The sequence below is a fragment of the Felis catus genome, chromosome E1 (genome assembly GCF_018350175.1).
Source record: "Felis catus isolate Fca126 chromosome E1, F.catus_Fca126_mat1.0, whole genome shotgun sequence".
Lineage (NCBI taxonomy): Eukaryota > Metazoa > Chordata > Mammalia > Carnivora > Felidae > Felis > Felis catus.
In genome coordinates, this window is record NC_058381.1 from 493,675 (window position 1) to 511,517 (window position 17,843).

The 17,843-nt window shown below is 44.6% G+C and overlaps 1 protein-coding gene across 2 annotated transcripts in view; it reads right to left on the reverse strand.

The window, feature by feature from the left end:
- The window catches only part of UBE2G1 (ubiquitin conjugating enzyme E2 G1), a 105,417-nt gene extending 88,590 nt beyond the window's left edge, over positions 1 to 16,827 (reverse strand). Inside the window, exon 1 of one of the 2 annotated variants that reach the window (XM_045044972.1) lies at positions 16,456 to 16,827. In XM_045044972.1, the coding sequence (XP_044900907.1) occupies positions 16,456 to 16,501 (46 nt within the window). In that variant the 5' untranslated portion in view covers positions 16,502 to 16,827. The remainder of the gene's footprint in view (positions 1 to 16,455) is intronic. The other variant, XM_023243636.2, reaches the window with a different exon arrangement.
- Between the last annotated feature and the right edge of the window lie 1,016 nt (positions 16,828 to 17,843).

A 17,843-nucleotide genomic window follows, 5' to 3' on the forward strand; every position in this document is an offset into this window, starting at 1 on the left:
AAACAAATAAATAGGGGTGAAGTGACAAGCCTTCCTTACAGAGGAATTCCAAATAATGTTAAGTAAAGACTCTCCCCTCGGGGAGGTGGGGCCTAGTCCCTCCTTCCCACGAGTGGGGGCTGGACCTAGCTTACAAAGAAAAGGACAGATAAGGGGGAAAACTCACTTTACAGTGGAGAAACCTGACCAACACTGCCTCAACCATGTGGCCAAAGTTCACACGACCAATGCCGTCATGTGGTAATTAAGGGCCACTGGTCAACGTGATGTGGAGGGAACTTCACCTCTGCAGTATTCTTTCTGAAAACCCATACCCCCAGTCTAATCCTGAGAAAAACATTAGACAAACCCAATCTGAGAGACAGTCCACAGTTTACCTAATCAGTATTCCTGAAAACTAGAAAAGCCATGAAAAACCATAAAACTCTGCCAACAGAAAACTCACCCAACAAAGCAGACTAGGAAGACAGGACAATAGACACAATGTGGTGTCCCAGATGGGCTCCTGGGACACAGAAGGGGAAGGCAGGTAAAAACTACGAAAACCTCAAGTATGAACTTTAGTTAACATGAACGTAAAGATGGGGCGCCTGGTGGCTCAGTCGGTTGAGCGTCCGACTTCCGCTCAGGTCACCATCTCACGGTTCGTGGGTTCCAGCCCCGCGTCAGGCTCTGTGCTCACAGCTGGGAGCCTGGAGCCCGCTTCGGATTCTGTGTCTCCCTCTCCCTGCCCCTCCCCTGGTCACGCGCTCTCTCTCAAAAATGAATAAACCTTAAAAAAAAATTTTTTTAAGTAACAGTAATACTGTAAAAGTACTGGCTCATTAATTGCAACACATGTGCCATACTGACGTGAGATGTTAGCAAACAGAGGAAACTGGGTACAGAATATATAGGAACTCTCTATGCTATCTTTGCGCTTTTTCTAATAAATCTACAACTGTTCTAAAATTAAAAGTTAAAAAAAAAAAAAAGCTTATCACAATGGTATTGCTTCCCCAACAGCCACACACCATATGCCTTGCACCTCAAAGAGAGCAGCAGGAAGTACAGAGCTCTCACCCAGGCCACCAGTGCACCTGCAAGAGTTAAATATAAACCAACGGGATGACAGTTTGGTTCTGTTCCACCCAGCAAATGCTAAGGGTAGAAGCAGCAGCAAGGGTATAGTCCTAAGGGAGAGATAGAAACAACCAGGGAGGACACTGAAAAATACAAGATTTCTCAGGGGAACGACCACACCATAAATGTTCACAGCAGTTTGTAAAAAGATGTTATGAAGTCCCAGACTTCTAATGATGACAATATAAACTGTCCTATGCACTGTTAAATAAAAATACACATATCATCCTCTACTTACCTCGGGCAAAAGAGTATTAAGGAAGGTCTCAGAATAACATCCCTCTCTACATAAGCCCTCAAATAGATACTTTAGTTTCAGAATGCTCCAGCACAGATGAGAAATAGACAAACCCAAAACATCAGGTGAGGCCATGAGCAACAGTAGCTCCCCTTCCAGAAGTCGCCAAGTTCCCACAGTCTAACAAGCAGCAAGCCATTCTATAACTAGCACAGTCTTAGGAATAAGGTGACCTGGGTGGAAACCTATTTCTGCCATTTACTTGCTAAACGGATCTGGAAAAACAGCTTCTGGATCCTGGGCTACGTTCCCGAAAGAGAATGAGTATATAACCAGAAGCTTAATGAACTCAACTCCAAAGACTAAGATTTTCACTGAATCTCTTAACACTAAAGGACCTTCCTTCCAGAATTTCAGTTTCCTAAAAAAAGCAAAATACAACAAAAAGAAAAAGAATCAAATGTTAACAGAGGCTTCAAAGGGATGGCTGATATTTACATTACATATGCTTTATCTTTCTCAAACCTACAATAATCATGTTCATCTGTAATTAGTAAAATTATTTTAAACCATACATATGCCATTTTCCTCTAGAATGTCTTCACTTGGGTCACCAAAGATTTACTCTAAATACATTTGACTCACCCTCAGAAAGGAAAATCGAAGGAACATGTGACCCCAAAGACACCTTAGGACTTAAGTAGGGAAGGACTAACCAGATCAACCCATTGGTATATTCTCTACGTCGATCTAATTTAAATACTATTAAAGACAGCCTCAGAGATTAAAGAAATCTAATTGTCTCGGTTTTGCTACTGCGAATAAGCCAAACTTAAGTTTCCTCTTCTGGAAAATGTGGTCAGCCACCTGGGTAGGGAGCCTAAGGTGGCTAAGGTAAAGGACCAGAGAGAAACTTTAAAGACTTAAAAAAAAAAAAAAAAAAAAAAAAAAAAAGGAAAGAGAAAAGCCAAAAGCCAGGGGTGGTGGTGGAAAGGACACCTGGACACCTTCATTTTTCTGGCAATTTATAGAGTTGGGAAAACCACAGCCACAGTAGGTAGAACTGTCCATTAAAGAAACTGCTTTGAGAGAAAAAATTAGGACCTTGCTGAGACCCGGAAGGCATTCCAACAAAAGTCATTTGGTCAAAGCTATACCCGTAAAAAGGGCAACAATGTCTATTAACCAGTATTTGTCTATAAATATCTGCCTTCCCCACTAGATAGGGAAGCCAGGGATTGTATCGTGTAACCCCAGGGCCAGGCATACAGAAAGAATTGTTTACTGAATGGAAGTATTCCAACTGTTTTGCTTCCTATCTTAAAAGATTTAGTTCACATGTCCTGAAGTCCTGGGGCGGGGGGGTGGGGCAGGGACCCAGTAAGGTAGTTCTAATCCATTCAATAATTTATTGGTTGCCTGCTATGCTATGTTTCAATCACCTTTCTAAGGCATCTGTGATGTCAACAGTCAAAAACAAAACCCTCTGTCCTCGGTGGTGGGATGGGGAAACAGGTGAAGGGGACTGAGGGCACGCTTGTCATGATGAGCACAATGGGCAACTGAGAAATGCATAGAATTGCTGAATCACAGTGTCCTACGACCGAAGTGTAACACTGCATGTGAATTATACTTGAATAATCTCTGTCCTCATGGAGAGAACATCATCTAAATGTCATTCTCCACCCTGTCCAGAGCAGTGAGACTCAAAATATGCTCCATTAACTGGCGCTGATCCAGAAAACTGTTACTGGTCCATGACACGTGATGCCAAGCAAGCATTTAGAAACTCATGCAGTCACTGCATATGAACCTAGTATTATAAAGTAGGCTCAAATTTACGTCTCTTTAATTTCTCTCTAATTCATTTTTTATTGTTTTTCTAAGTATCATTACATAATTAATTAGAACTTTTTTAAGTGGGTCTTTCAGGGTGTCTGGCTGGCTCAGTTGGTGGAACATGGGACTCTCAGTTTCGGGGTTCTAAGTTTGAGGCTCACGCTGGGTGTACAGGTTACTTAAAAATACAATCTTAAGGGGCGCCTGGGTGGCTCAGTCGGTTAAGTGTCCGACTTCGGCTCAGGTCATGATCTCACGGTCTGTGAGTTTGAGCCCCGCGTCGGGCTCTGTGCTGACAGCTCAGAGCCTGGAGCCCGTTTCAGATTCTGTGTCTCCCTCTCTCTCTGCCCCTCCCCTGTTCATGCTCTCTCTCTGTCTCAAAAATAAACGTTAAAAAATATATATATTAAAAAAAATACAATCTTAAAAAAAAAAAAACCTGCTCTTTCATCACAGATAACTTAAGCACAGGTCCAACGCACTTTGATCATACCACTTCCCCCCTCCTCAAATAGAATTTTACACTTGCAACACTTTCAAGATTTTCCACAAATACCCACCATTCCAAATATTGTTTTCCCACTAGTTCAGTTTATCACATACTCCAACCACATTGAATTGTTTTCAGTACAAACCTTCTGTCTTGCTTGTTCTTTTCCCTCAGTGTTAAATATGTTCCTAGATATGTGATCAAAGTTTACATATGCTCTTAAAGTCAAGCACAAATGCCACCAACTCCTCAAAACCGCCCATGAACCAGACAGGTAAGAAGTAACCATTCCTAGACTTTCTCTGATACTTTAAAGCATGCCTCTTAGGGGATTTCTACAGAATACAAGTGACTGGAAACAAAAGAACAATACCATATTCACTTGGCATCCCTACAGCACACGAAAACAAAACCAGTATCAAATTTGTTGAATGAAGGATGTAAGAGACAGCATTACATATACACAAATGAGCTTCACTCAAGAGATCAGAAAACTCTCTGAAATTATACCCAAACTTGTGTATGTACAATTTTCTCAGGAAAAGGTCTTTAACTCTTATTAAATTGTCAAAAGTCCTAAGAAACCGCTGATCGGTAAAGGGCTCAGGTTTCATCAGCAGAGAGCCCTATGTCTGCCACCCAGTTCCATCAGGGTTAGCCTGGGGGAAATTACCAGATCGAATGTAAACCTCAATTTCCTTATCTCAAAAAGGTGGTAACATCTACTTCAAAGATTTGCTGTGAGAACTGAGTGTGACCACACATGGAAAGTCCTAGGATCAGGAAGAGTACATTACAAGCACTCACTGATTTTTTTCCTTCCTGCCCTCCTCGTTCTTTTGAATCAGTTTATATATCTTACATACATACATTTTAGGTCCTTCTTAAATTACAAATTGCCACCATCCCTTAAAAGTTGTGTTCAGACTATCTGCTTGGAAATCTTCAACAGGGTTGGCTGTCTCAGAAACATCTATTTGTTTTACATTTCTGCCCATCGTATCAACTAATTCTAATTACTATTGTCTTTACATGACAAACGCAAAGATTTTCCTCAAGTTTATTTTGAGAGAGCGCGCACGTACGCAAATGGGGTACAGGCAGAGAGAGGGAGGAGAGAATCTCGAGCAGGCTCCACAGGGTCAGCGCACAGAGCCCAACACAGGGCTCAAACTCACCAACCATGAGATCATGACCTGAGCGGAGGTCAGACTCTTCACTGACTGAGCCACCCAGGTGCCCCAAATGCAAAGATCTCTTAAAAGTATATAACCTAATGCTCTTAAGAGATTCTGATGTCCTCAAATATAGTCCTTTTCCTAGGAAGCCTTCCCTGACCTCACGTGCTCCCCTCCCCCATAATTACTCCCTCCTTTCTCAGGGCTACCTTCCATTCCTTCCACACATCTATGTGCACTCATCATATGCACTGAACTTTTGTTTACATGCCCATCAACCTCTACTAAACACAGCACCTCAAGGTAGGAGTACTAGATTGTCTCTGCGTTTCTCATGCAGCGGCACACAAGAGCTCGATAAATCAACTTTTATGCTGATCCTTTCATTCACTTTCCAAATGGCAGCACAAGTCTACAAAAGGATTATTCAAAAGTAAGATGGAATTTCTATCTCAAACTACACCAGTCTCTTTCAATTTCCTGTTCCCTGGAAGTGTTAATGTGACAATTATGTTGTTGTCTGTAATGACGAAGTAAGTTTAAAACGGGTGTTCTCTACATGAAAAAAGATTGGTAAAAATGCTTTGGCTACAGGTGACATTCTAAAAACTATGTATTTTGAAATACAGATCTATACTTTCAAGGGAAAAAACAGCACAGAAAGGCCTTGGATACGCTTTGCCCAGGATGTCAGTAGCCTCATCACTACGGGACATCGAAGCGAAGCAATCGACACCAACACAGTCCACGCGCTTTATTTAGATTTATTTCATCACTCACTGTGCAGACAGCTCTGTGCAATGTTATCACATCTGCAGGTTTGTGTAACCACCACGAGACACATAACTGTGCCACAGCCACCGAGACCCTCGTGCCACACACCACGGCGGCCGCTAACCCTTGACAACCACAAGTCTGTTTTCCATCTCCAGAAGTGTGTCATTTCAAGAATCCTACGCAGGTAGCAAGACCATTCACGTGGGAACGGGCAGCCTCTCCGACAAATGGTGACGGGAAAGCCGGACGTCCGTGTGCACGGGATTGGAGTTGAACCCTTCCGTTGCACCGTGCACCAAAAGTTAACTCAAGATGGCTAACAGATCTACACCTAAGACCTAAACTATAAAACTACTAGGAGAGCACACAGGAGGCTGATGACACCACACAAAAGCAGAGGAAACAAAAGCAAACGCAGACACACAGAGCATCAAACTCAAAACCCACTGTCGTCAGAGCACACAGCAGAGAGAGAAGGCAGCCTGCGGAAGGGAGAGAATGCTCCCAAATCGTATGTATCACCTGATAAAGGGCTAATATCCACAGTACACAAACAACTCAGACAGGGGCACCTGGCTAGCTCAGTCGGTGGTGCGTGCGACTCTTGATCTTGGGGTGAGTTTGAGCCTCAAGTTGGGCGTGGAGCCCACTTAAAAAACACACACACACATATTCAAAAGAACCCTTAGGGCGCCTGGGTGGCTCACCTGGTTGAGCACCCAACTCCTGATTTCCTCTCAGGTCTTGATCTCACAGTTCCTGAGATCGAGCCCCCCACCCCTACTGGGTCAGGCTCTGCACTGACAGCGTGGAGCCTGCTTGAGATTCTCTGTCTCCCTCCCTACCCGCCCCCTCCCAAAAGTAAACATTGAAAAAACTTTTAATGAAAGAACTCCTATAATTTAACAACAAAAAAATCAAATAATCTGATTCAAAAATGGGTAAAGGACTTGAACAGACATTTCTCCAAAGACAACTGTTCAAAGGGGCGGTGAGCACATGAAAAGTTGCTCAACATCACAAATCATCAGACAAATGCATATGAAAACCATGAGCTGTCACCTAACACCCATCGGGACGTCTACAGTCAAACAACAACAACAACAACAACAACAACAACAACAACAATGGGTCATCACAAGTGCTGGCGAGGATGTGGGAAGAATTCGCAAGGCTTCTTTCCGCACTCCTGGCAGGAGGGTGAACTAATGCCAGCACTATGCAAAATATGAAGTTCCTCAAAACAAGACACAACTGCTCAGGGTAGGCTCACCAACTGCAACACAGTCACCACTCATGGGGTGTTCATGATGGGGGAAACTATGTGGCGGGAGTTCTGGGGGTGTATGAGAAATCTCTGTACTGTTTGCTCAATTTTGCTGTGAACCTAAAGCTGCTCTAAAAATACTCTACTTAAAAAAAAACAAAAACAGAACTACCATACGATCCAGCAATCCCACTTCTGAATTTACAGCCAGAAAAACTGAAAGCAGGATTCTGAGGAGACATCAGCACACCCATGTTCACGGCAGCAATAATCACAACAGCCCAGAGGAGGAGGTGCCCCAGATGCGCATCTTGGATGAAGGGATAAACAAAACGTGGCAGACACAAACAAGGGAACATCATCTAGCTTTAAAAAGGAAGGAACCCTGTCACATGCTCCAATGTGGGTGAACGTTAGGGCGTTACACTCACTGAGTGAATAAGCCAGTCAGAAAAAGACAAATACTGTAGGACTCCATCTGCAGGAGGCAAAGTTATCAAACTCATACAAACGGAAAGCAAAATGATGGTTTTGAGGGCGGAGGGGAGAGGGGAGAGGGACAGTTGTTTGATGGGTAAACAGCTTCAGTTTTTCAAGTTCTGGAGATGTTCCACAACAATGTGAATGCACTTAACATTACTGAATTGTACACTTAAAAATAGTTAAGATGGTCCTCTCTCTCTGCCCCTCCCCTTTTAAACATTAAAAAAAAATTTTTTAAGTGGGGGAGGTGCCCGGGTGGCTCAGTCGGTTAAGTGTCCGACTTTGGCTCAGGTCATGATCTCCCAGTTCACAAGTTCAAGCCCCTCGTGGGGCTCTGTGCTGACAGCTCAGAACTTGGAGCCTGCTTCCGATTCTGTGTGTCCCTGTCTCTCCCCTCCTTGTGCTCTGTCTCCCTCTCAAAGATAAATAATCGTTAAAAAAAAAATTTTAAATAGCTAAGATGGTCAAATTTATGTTTTTTATCACAATAAAAAGAATTTCACATAAATGGAATCGTACAGTACGTAACCCTTTGAGATTAGCTTTTCCTTTCCCCTCATTCAGCATAACTCCCTTGAGATCATCCAAGTTGTTCTGTGTATCAACAGTGTGTTTATTTGTATCGCTGATAAGTCTACTCCACGGTAGGGATGTACCACAGTTTATTCACCCACAGAAGGATACCTGGGTTGTCTTCCAGTTTTCAGCTATTACTAATAAAGCTACCCTGACCGTTCACATGTAGACTTTTACAAAGACATAAGATTCATTTCTCTAAAATAAATGCCCAAATGTGCACTTGATGGGTTGTGAGGTAAGTGCCTATTCAGTTTTGTAAGAAATTACAAACTGTTTTCTATATCGGCTGTACCATTTCACCTTTCCACCAACATCACATGAGAGAGAACGTTCCCCCACATCCCTGGACAGCATTTGGTGTTTTTTTTTTATTTATTTATTTATTTATTTATTTATTTATTTATTTATTTATTTATTGCTACTCTAGTAGATATGTAGTGATCATTTAGTGTGGTCTAAATTTGCATTTCCCTCACGGTCAATAACACTGGATATTTTTTCATTTGCTTATATGCCATCTGAAATGTCTGTTCATATCTTTTGCTCATTTTCTAAATGGACCGTTTTCTTGTACTATTGAACTCTGAGAGTTCTTCATTTATTCTACATCAGTCCTTCAGCAGCTATTTGGATCGCAAATATTCTTATTCTTCCAGTTTGTAGCTTGCCTTTTCAGTTGTCTCTCGCAAACATAACTTTTCAATGCTGATGACACCCAGTTAACCAATAGATCCTTCCATGCATCATGCTTTCCATAAAACTTCACTTAGCACCACACAGTCTTGAACTAGAAAGTCTAATATGCGCACCACACATAAGAATAAGAGAATGATGAAGCACAAGGAGTATAAGCACTTTCAAAATCAAATCAAAACCGTGTCTCCTATCATAAAGAACATTTAGGAAAAAATCCTAAATGTGGTAAGTTGTTCTTTAAAAGCAATGCTTACTTCACAAGATTAAAGCAAAAACAGCTGCCAGGTAAAAATTTAAATGGCTCCTCTGTTGTTTACACTTTTAACAGACCCCTAACCAATGGAGAAGTAGACAAAAGGTAAAGAAGGAACAGTAGCTGTTTTTCTAAGTTATTAGACACTGATGGAATAAAAAAGGTGAAACTTTTCTCTTACATAAACTAACTTTTCACTTATTTTCTAGACCCTCACATCATAAAGAGAGGTATACACCTCTACAGTAACAACAATTACGGTAATTTCCCCAGCAGTTTGAGTGCCAGAATCTGACAGTGGAACGGCACTGATAAAAATTTCTAATTTGCTTGAGTAAGGCTAATACTATCTTGCACTAGGGGGAAGTTTATAATGCTGTATTTTAACATGCATGCATCTTATTTTCTAAAAATGCATTTTATCATTCTCATCTGTTCATTACCACCATTTGCAAAAGATTTGCTTTTTCTTATTTGTACGTCTCTGCACCTGAAATGCCATCAACCAGATGGAACGACGCTAAGTTTACCTTGCCAGACCATTTCCATACGCATATTCTCTGCTTTTCTGAGAAGTCACTTCCCATAAACCAACCAAAGATGGCATTAAATAGAACGTTGGAGGTCATTTCATGTTTCAAATTCTAACAAAAATATTTCTCAGTAATTAAGAAAGACAAAATTTTTCATCCTAAATGGAACAGAGTCCATTAAAACAAAGGAACGCTTAGTATTTACTTGCTTGAAGCAAGAACACATCCGCACTACAGTTAACCATAAAATTAGTATATTCCCCCCAAGAAAACCTTGCACTGAGGAACCCAAAACCAAATAATCTAAAGATTGAAACTCATCTTGGTAACGTAAACAAACACTCCACCCAAGAAAAGGAAATCAAAAAGCAACAACAGGTGCACCTGGGTGGCTCAGTGGGTTAAGCATCTGACTTCAGTTCAGGTCATGATCTCGTGGTTCATGAGTTCAAGCCCCATGTCCGGCTCTGTGCTGATAGCTTGGAGCCTGGAGCCTGCTTCAGATTCTGTGTCTCCCTCTCTCTCTGCCCTGGCCCTGCTCATATTCTCTCTCTCTCTCTCAAAATTAAATAAACATTAAAAAATTTTTAATAAAAAAAGCAACAATATAGTGGGAGTCAATGAATTTCCAGGTTTCCAACACTATACCACTCTATTAATCATCAAGACGTCTTAATTTCATGACAACACACAGACGTATCACCAAATAGAATGTGTATTAACACAGAAACTACATAATAAAACTATATACTTTGGGACTACATCATGGCAAATACAGACTACACTAAACGCTAATATCTACAATTGTAGAATTTACTTTAATATTTTAATATAGTCAGCAGTATTTTAGAAAGTGAGGTCAACCATTACAAGAGACTACGATAAGGGCGCATGGGTGGCTCAGCCGGCTAAGCAGCGTAAGCGACCTAAGCAACCAACTCTTGATCTTGGCTCAGGTCATGATCACACGGTGTAGGCTCTGTGCTGATGGCAGGAAGGCTGCTTGGGATTCTCCCTCTCCCTCTGCCCCTCCCCCACTCACACCACATGCAAGCACAGTCTCTCAAAATAAACTTTAAAATAAAAAATAAATTGAAAAACTTAAAAACCAAAAGACTAATGTAGAAAGTATGTTTCATTCTGAAGTAGCTTATAGCAAATTAAACTACCATTATTTATAAAAAAACTAAATTTCACTGCATTATCAAAAAGATTCACTGAATGATAGAAATTACTAGTTAAAAATCATGTATGCCCTAATGTTAAGAAAATTCACTTATTCACTAAAATATTAAGACTTTCCCCCAGTTTCATTGAGATACCACTGCCATATGACATTGTGTACTTTTAAGGTGCACAACAGAATGATGTGACACACATATACACAGCAAAAGGAGGTTGCTTCAGATTCTGTAATACAACACATCAGACACAGGATTCCTCCACCACAGGGAATGCAACCTACCCGACGCTGCATCCTCAACCTCAGTACATATTGTATTTGCTTCACATACACTCTTTTTTCTGACAACATAGTAAAATATGCAAAAGTTGCATTATTGCTATAATAGAGGAATTATTTCTGGATATAAAAATTCCCAAACTGTTAAACAATTAGTAGTATGATGCACTATACATTTACTTTTAGACTTTCCTTCCATTTCCATATTTTTAAACATTTTCTTCCACATCAGTTAACAACTATTAAGAATATTAATGGCTAAGGGAAGCCTGGCTGGCTGGGTCGGTGGAGCATGCAACTCTTAATCTCAGGGTTGTCAGTTTGAGCCCCACGCTGGGAGTAGAGATTACTTAAAAACAACTTTTTAATGTTTAAAAAAAAGATTAATACTTAATATTAAAAATATATATTAAATATTATGTTCATCACCCAGAATACTAGAGTATTCCTGTCAATAACCAACTATTCTATATCTGCTTGTTTAAAATTGTCAATGGAATTTGTATGTCAGTGTGCCAATATATTCTAGAAAGGCCAAAAAATATTAAATCTTTCTTATTCCTCCTTTTAAGTGTACTCTTTGAATACCTTACAAACACCAGGGCTGCCAATAGCACAGCACATCACAAAACCAGGAAGTGCGGGCAGCTGGCTCGGGGAAACAGCTCAGAGCACCCACTGCAGTATGGCTCCAAATCCCTGGCCTCACAGCCACCCACAGTACTCCTCTAAAAATGAGATTTTCTTGGGGCACCTGGCTGGCTCAGCAAGGCAAGCTTACAACTCTTGATCTCAGAGCTGTGAATCAGAGCTCCATGTTGTGTGCAGAGATTACTTAAAAATAAAATCTTAAAAAAAAATTTTTAATAAAAAAACTAAAATAAAATTTAAAAGTGGATTTTCTTGAGCATCAAGATGTATAGAATCTTTGAGCATGAGACCAGGAATCTGTATTTCCCAAATGATTCCCTTGCACATTTGAGTCTGAGAAACACACATAACTAACTCATCAAAACAACCTACTTACATGGGTAGCCAAGGAGAAGATGATTTGGGAATTTTCCAGATTACTTTAAAATTAACAATCAAAATTTCGACAGTAAAAGAAGCTCAATTAGTTTATTGTTAAAGTATAACAGGATTCTTCTTCCTAGTTCTGGAATGACAGGTGTCTATAAAACCCTAACTACTGAAAACCTATGTTCTCAAAGTTAAAAAAACAAACTCCAGTGATCTTAAAAACAAAATCATGTTCTTATTCCTTATGTTTGTCATACCATAAAATTTAGTATGATTGAAGAGAGAAAGTGCAAATAGCCCAAAATTTTTCTCATAGTTAACCACCAACACCAAAAAGCTTAGCACTTCCTTCAGCCTATGACGCTGGCCTGAAGCTGACAATGGCTAAAATATCTTTTTACGATTACCTTAAGAATATCACTTAGATCGGGGCACCTGGATGGTTCAGGCCATGAAGTGTCTGACTTTGGCTCAGGTGGTGATCTCAAGTTCGTGAGTTTGAGCCCCACATAGGGCTCTCTGCTGTCAGTGCTGAGCCCACTCCGGATCCTCTGCCCCCCCCCCTCGCATATGTGCGCATGCTCACGCTCGCTCTCTCTAAAATAAACATTAAAGAAAAAAAGAATATCACTTAGATCTTAATGTGTATGTAGTATTTTATACGATAAATTTAAGTAAGATGGGAACATTTCCATAATCATTTTGGTAGTTACTGGATAAATTAACTCTTAATACTTAAATTTATAAAACGCTATTTCACTTTTGTGTTAATTATTGCTTCCTGGACGCGATATAGGCAATTAAAACAATAAAGTCTAATTAATTAATTAAAATTAAATAAATAAAAACAATGTCTCCAAAATAAAAAGGCCCTCAACCTGAATGTAGCAGTTACCACTCAACTTACTACCACTTGACTTTCGGCAAGTAACTCAACCTAAGTCACTATTTCTTTATTGGGAGGATTAAATGAGATAATATATGTAAAGTAGCACAGTGACCAGTACATGTTAGTCCTCAATAAAAATATATACACATTAAATGTATATACAATAATCTGAATCTCTGAAAAGGCACACAGGAAATCATCAATGATAGCCAGGCTATTTCCAAGAAAAGGACACGGGGTTCTCTGGGGGGAGTGGAAAGACTATACCATTTTATGCTCTGTATTTTTAACCAGGACTTATAATACCTTCCCCAAAACTGAAATAATTGTGAAGTATCTCTGGTGTATCAGATTTCTTAGGGTGTAGCATTATGCGCTGCTGCTGAATCCAAAGGAGTAAGTCAGAGTCTAATAATATCCAGGAAGAAACACACAACCTATCTGATTTCATCAGTCAGGTGTTCTTACTTGCTTTACAATAGTATAATGGTCTTAACTAAAACACCTTTAAACCAGTAATCTTTCAACCTAGGTTGATTTTAAGCCCTCAGGGGACACTGGCAACGGAGACATTTTTGGTTGCCACAACGGAGGGGGTGTACTACTACCGGCATCTGGTGGGCAGAGGCCAAGAATGTTGCTAAGCATTCTCTAATACCCAGTCCAGGCCCCCACAATATCCATCCAAAACGTCAGTAGTCCCAAGTCTGAGAAACTCTTCAACCAAAGGAACCAGGTTCTTCATTACAATTACCAACAAAACAAATCACACTCACACACACACACACACCCACACACACAATTCTCTCCTCAAGTAATGAAGTAAAACCCTTTAAGGGCTGACCTCAATATGCGTAACCATTGTTGACTACCGTTATTAAGTGTCTGAAATTCTAGCAGCCAGAATGGCTTACAGGTTGCGTCTACTCAATTCAATACATTTCAAAAAATTTTAATTTTTTCAATGTTTATTTATTTTTGAGAGAGACAGACAGAATGTGAGTGGGGGTGGGGGGGCAGGGGCAGAGAGAGAGGGAGACACAAAATCTGAAGCAGGCTCCAGGCTCTGAGCTGTCAGCACAGAGCCTGACACAGGGCTCGAACCCACAAGCTGTGAGATCATGATCTGAGCTGAAGTCGGACGCTCAACCGACTGAGCCACCAAGGCGCCCCGGTACATTTCAAAATTTTTAATCATTAAGCCTTTCAAAGCTCACTCTAAATGATTTCAAGAGATTACAGTTTACCATTCTTTCCTGTTTTCAAATGATATCTGAAGAACCACAAAACTCAAACAATGTACTACTAACATACAAACAGGGCCTTTATTTTAGTGAGTAGTTATCAAGGCTTTCCAATGAATGGGATATTTAAACTCTCAATACACTGCCTTGGCCTAATATTTTGCACTTGTTAATTAAAATCCTCCAAATATTTAAGAAATTAAGAACAGTCCATTATTTCTGATCAAGAAGGCAAGAAAAATTAATCAGCAGTTAAGTAACTTTATAATTGAGCTTGAAAAATTACCAACTAATACATACTCTCCTCCAACCTTAAATCATGTTTTGATGTGCCTTATGGAAAGTCAACCCCTGGGGCACCTGGCTGGCTAGGTGGGTGCGTGCAGCTTGTGACTCTTGTTCTCAGGGTTGTGGGTTTGAGCCCCACCATGGGTGTAGAGATTACTTAAAAATAAAACCTTAAGGGACGCCTGGGTGGCTTAGTCGGTTAAGCAACTGACTCTTGGTTTCGGCTCAGGCCATATTCTCACGGTGTCCTGACTTCAGAGCCCCACATCAGGCTCTTCGCTGACTGTGTGGAGCCTGCTTGGGATTCTCTCCCTCTCTCTCTCTGTACCTCCCTCACTAGCACACGCGCTCTCTCCCCCAAGATAAACAAACTTAAAAAAAAAAATAAAATCTTTTAAAAAGCCAACCATTAATAAATAGCTTTGGAAAACAGTTTATCAACAAACTGGCCAAAAAGTGCAAAACTGAACCGAGAGGCCAGCAAAATCTAGAGCTGAGCAAGAAAATAGTTTTGAAACGCTGCTGTTATTAGTCATACTTCACTTTCTTAGTAACTGCGTTAACTTACACCTTCTAAAATCTCTATCTTTCCCATTATGTAAGAGTTGAGTACTGTTTTCATACTGACTTCGTATTCCAATACTGCTTAATAGCTCAGCACGTAAGAAACACACTGATCAGGGAATTCTTTGCGAGACCAAAAAAAAAAAAAAAATCTTAATTCCTTCTTCCAAAATAAACAAAAACAATACACAAACACTAAGATGTGTTTGCAAATACAAGATGCAATACGGTTACTGTTTCATAGCTTTCCCGATACATTATTCCTGGCGAATCTTAAGTGTCGCTAGAACTTCTCCATTCACTTGACGCCACTCCTCCTGAGCATCCAGAACTTTAATACTTGTCCAAACCTGCTTGCTCATGGTCTAATAATAAACCTAATTATACAATCTGTTACAGCCCCTGACAACCTTTTCCTTAAGAAGCCATAAAGGTGATCTAGCCAACACCTCACTCCCCCCCCCCCCCCCCAGGAAGCCCGTGGCAAGCCCGGAGTCGTGCACGCCCGCCTCTGGCTGGCGCACCGGGCCGGGCGCTGCGGGCCGCCTGGGGGGCGGAGAGGACCCGCCGGGGCAGACGGAGCACCGCGGGACTCGCCGCCGGCCCATTTCTCTTTAAATCTGGCAGCACGTGGGGCGGCATTGTGAAGCCACCAGCCCGCCCCCCCCCCCCCGCGCGCACTCCGCGCACGTCCGCCTCCAGTGCGCATGCCCCGCTCGCCCAGTCCTAGCGGAGTCGGAGCCAACCCCCTAAAAAGTCAACCTGGAAGCCGCAAACGGCCGGAGGCCGGGACAATGGGGGAGGGGGACGCAGGCACCTCCGGGGAGGCCGCCCCGGCCGCCGCCCCAGGCCAGGCTCGCGGGCCGCAGCCCGGGGCTCCGCAGGCCGGCGCCGGGGCCGCGGCGCTCGGAGCACAAAGCCCGGGGCCGGCCGCGAGCGGCTCCCCAGCCCGCTCCCACCCTCCGCGGGCGGGCGGCGGGGCCCGTGCCAGGCGCAGGCAACCGGGCGGCGTCCCGCACCCGCCGGCCTCTCCGGCACCCGCGCGGCGCGACAGCCGAGGTCGGCGCTTTTGTTGTCCGCCCCAACTCCGCGGCGCCGCGCGGCCGGCCAGAAGTTTTGCGCGCCTCCCCTCCGCGGCCGGGGGGCCGCCTCCCCTCGCCCTCCCGGGCCCCGCCCGACCCGCAGCCGCGGCCCCCCGCGAGCCCGCACGCCCCGCCCGGCCCCGGGGTCCCGAGGCCCCCGCCGCACCTGAGCCCGGGCCCGCCCCTCCGGAGACCCGCAGCCCCTCCCCCGCAACGTCCCACCGGGCGGTGGGGGAGGGGGCGGGCGCCGAGCCCGGTCCTGGTCCCCGCGGCGGGGCGCGTCCCCGCCCCCGGCACCCTCCCGACGCCGGCCAAGTGCCGGGCCCGGCCGGACAGGCGCCCCGGGCTCGCCAGCGGCCGCCCGCTCGGGAGGAGGGAGGACTTGGCGGCGGCGGCTCCCCGCGGCCCGGGCCCGGCCCGGCCCGCCGCACGGCCGCCAGCCCGCTCTCACCTGCCAGCTGTCTTCGCAGTAGCAGCGCCGACTGCAGCTCCGTCATCCTCCCGCCGAGGGCCCGGGCCGGCGCCGGGGCTTTCGGAGGGCCGGGGGCAGGCTCTTGGGGGCGCCTGGAGCCGGGTGTGCTGAGGAACGCGGGCCCCCGCGACGGGAGCGCTGAAGCCGGGGCAGGGCCGGGCTGGGGCGGCGGGTCCGCTCGGCTCCACACAGCGCCTCACGCCCGGAAGGGGAGGGCGCCCGGGCGGCCGCGGCGCGCGCTGGGACTCCGCTCGCCCGCTTCCCTCCTTCAAGCCTCCTGTCGGCCCCGCCGGTGCCTTCCCCCGCCACTGCCTCACTGCGCGCAGGGCCGCTCCGCGCAGGCGCGCTGGGGCTGCCCACCTCGGTGGGGCCCGCCCGCAAGCCCGACCCCTTGGCTGGCCTGCCCCGCCCCCGGCAGCGGAACCCCGCCCCCTGCGCGCCGCCGCTGCCGCCGCCGCCGCCGCCGCCGCCATCTTGGGAAGGTCTGGCGCGTCTGGCTCCTGGGCCGCCGCCTGCAGACGCCCCGCGAGCGCCATGTCGGAGAGGTCGCGGCGTGTCCGGGCTGCGCCTCGAGGTTGCAGCAGGTGGTCTGGGAGCGCAGGGGTCGCATGGAACGGTGGACGGCCGGTTGTTGGCGACCACCCAGCAGTGGTCTAACAGTCCGCACGTGGTGTGTGAATTAGTCATTGTCAAAGCCGGACTTATCTGTGTGCCCCATTTTAAGTAAACCCCCCAAACAGACTGAATGTTAAGTCCCCCCACAGAAAGCATGCACAGAAAGATTCTTGAAACAAAACGTTGCACATCTCCTACTACGAACCGACTAAGTGTAGATAGTAGGAATCTATGAGTAAGGACAGCTGAGATTAGCAGACCCTGACATACTCAAACTGCGGTGCAGAAAGGCGTCTCCTGAGCAAAAGTGAAGGGTGCCCTAGGGTTTCGGGAAAGCAGCTATGCTCAGCCCGCTTCGCCTGCCTCTTCGCCGCAACCTTCTTGCGCGCATAAATTCTCCAAACTCTCCGAATGGCGCTTGAGTCCATCTGTGTTTTGAACAGATAAGTACTGAACCTGTACTAACTTTGTACCTGGACTGCGGAAGACACGCAAAAGTCCAGCTCTCTTCCTGCCCCCCAAAGGCTTACAGTCTGAGTTCCCGGTAATAGCCAGAGGGGGAGCAGGTTCCAATACCGTTTTCCGGATTGTAAAAACTACTGAAAAAAAACTGTCTTCAGCCTCCCCCTGGAAAAAGAATTCAAAGGACCAAATAAGCATCAGGACAACAAACCCAAGGGTCTAACCCAGGTTTTGTGAGGCCTGAAGTTTACTCAATTTGAAGGACTCCCTTCAAGGAAAAGAATAAAAAG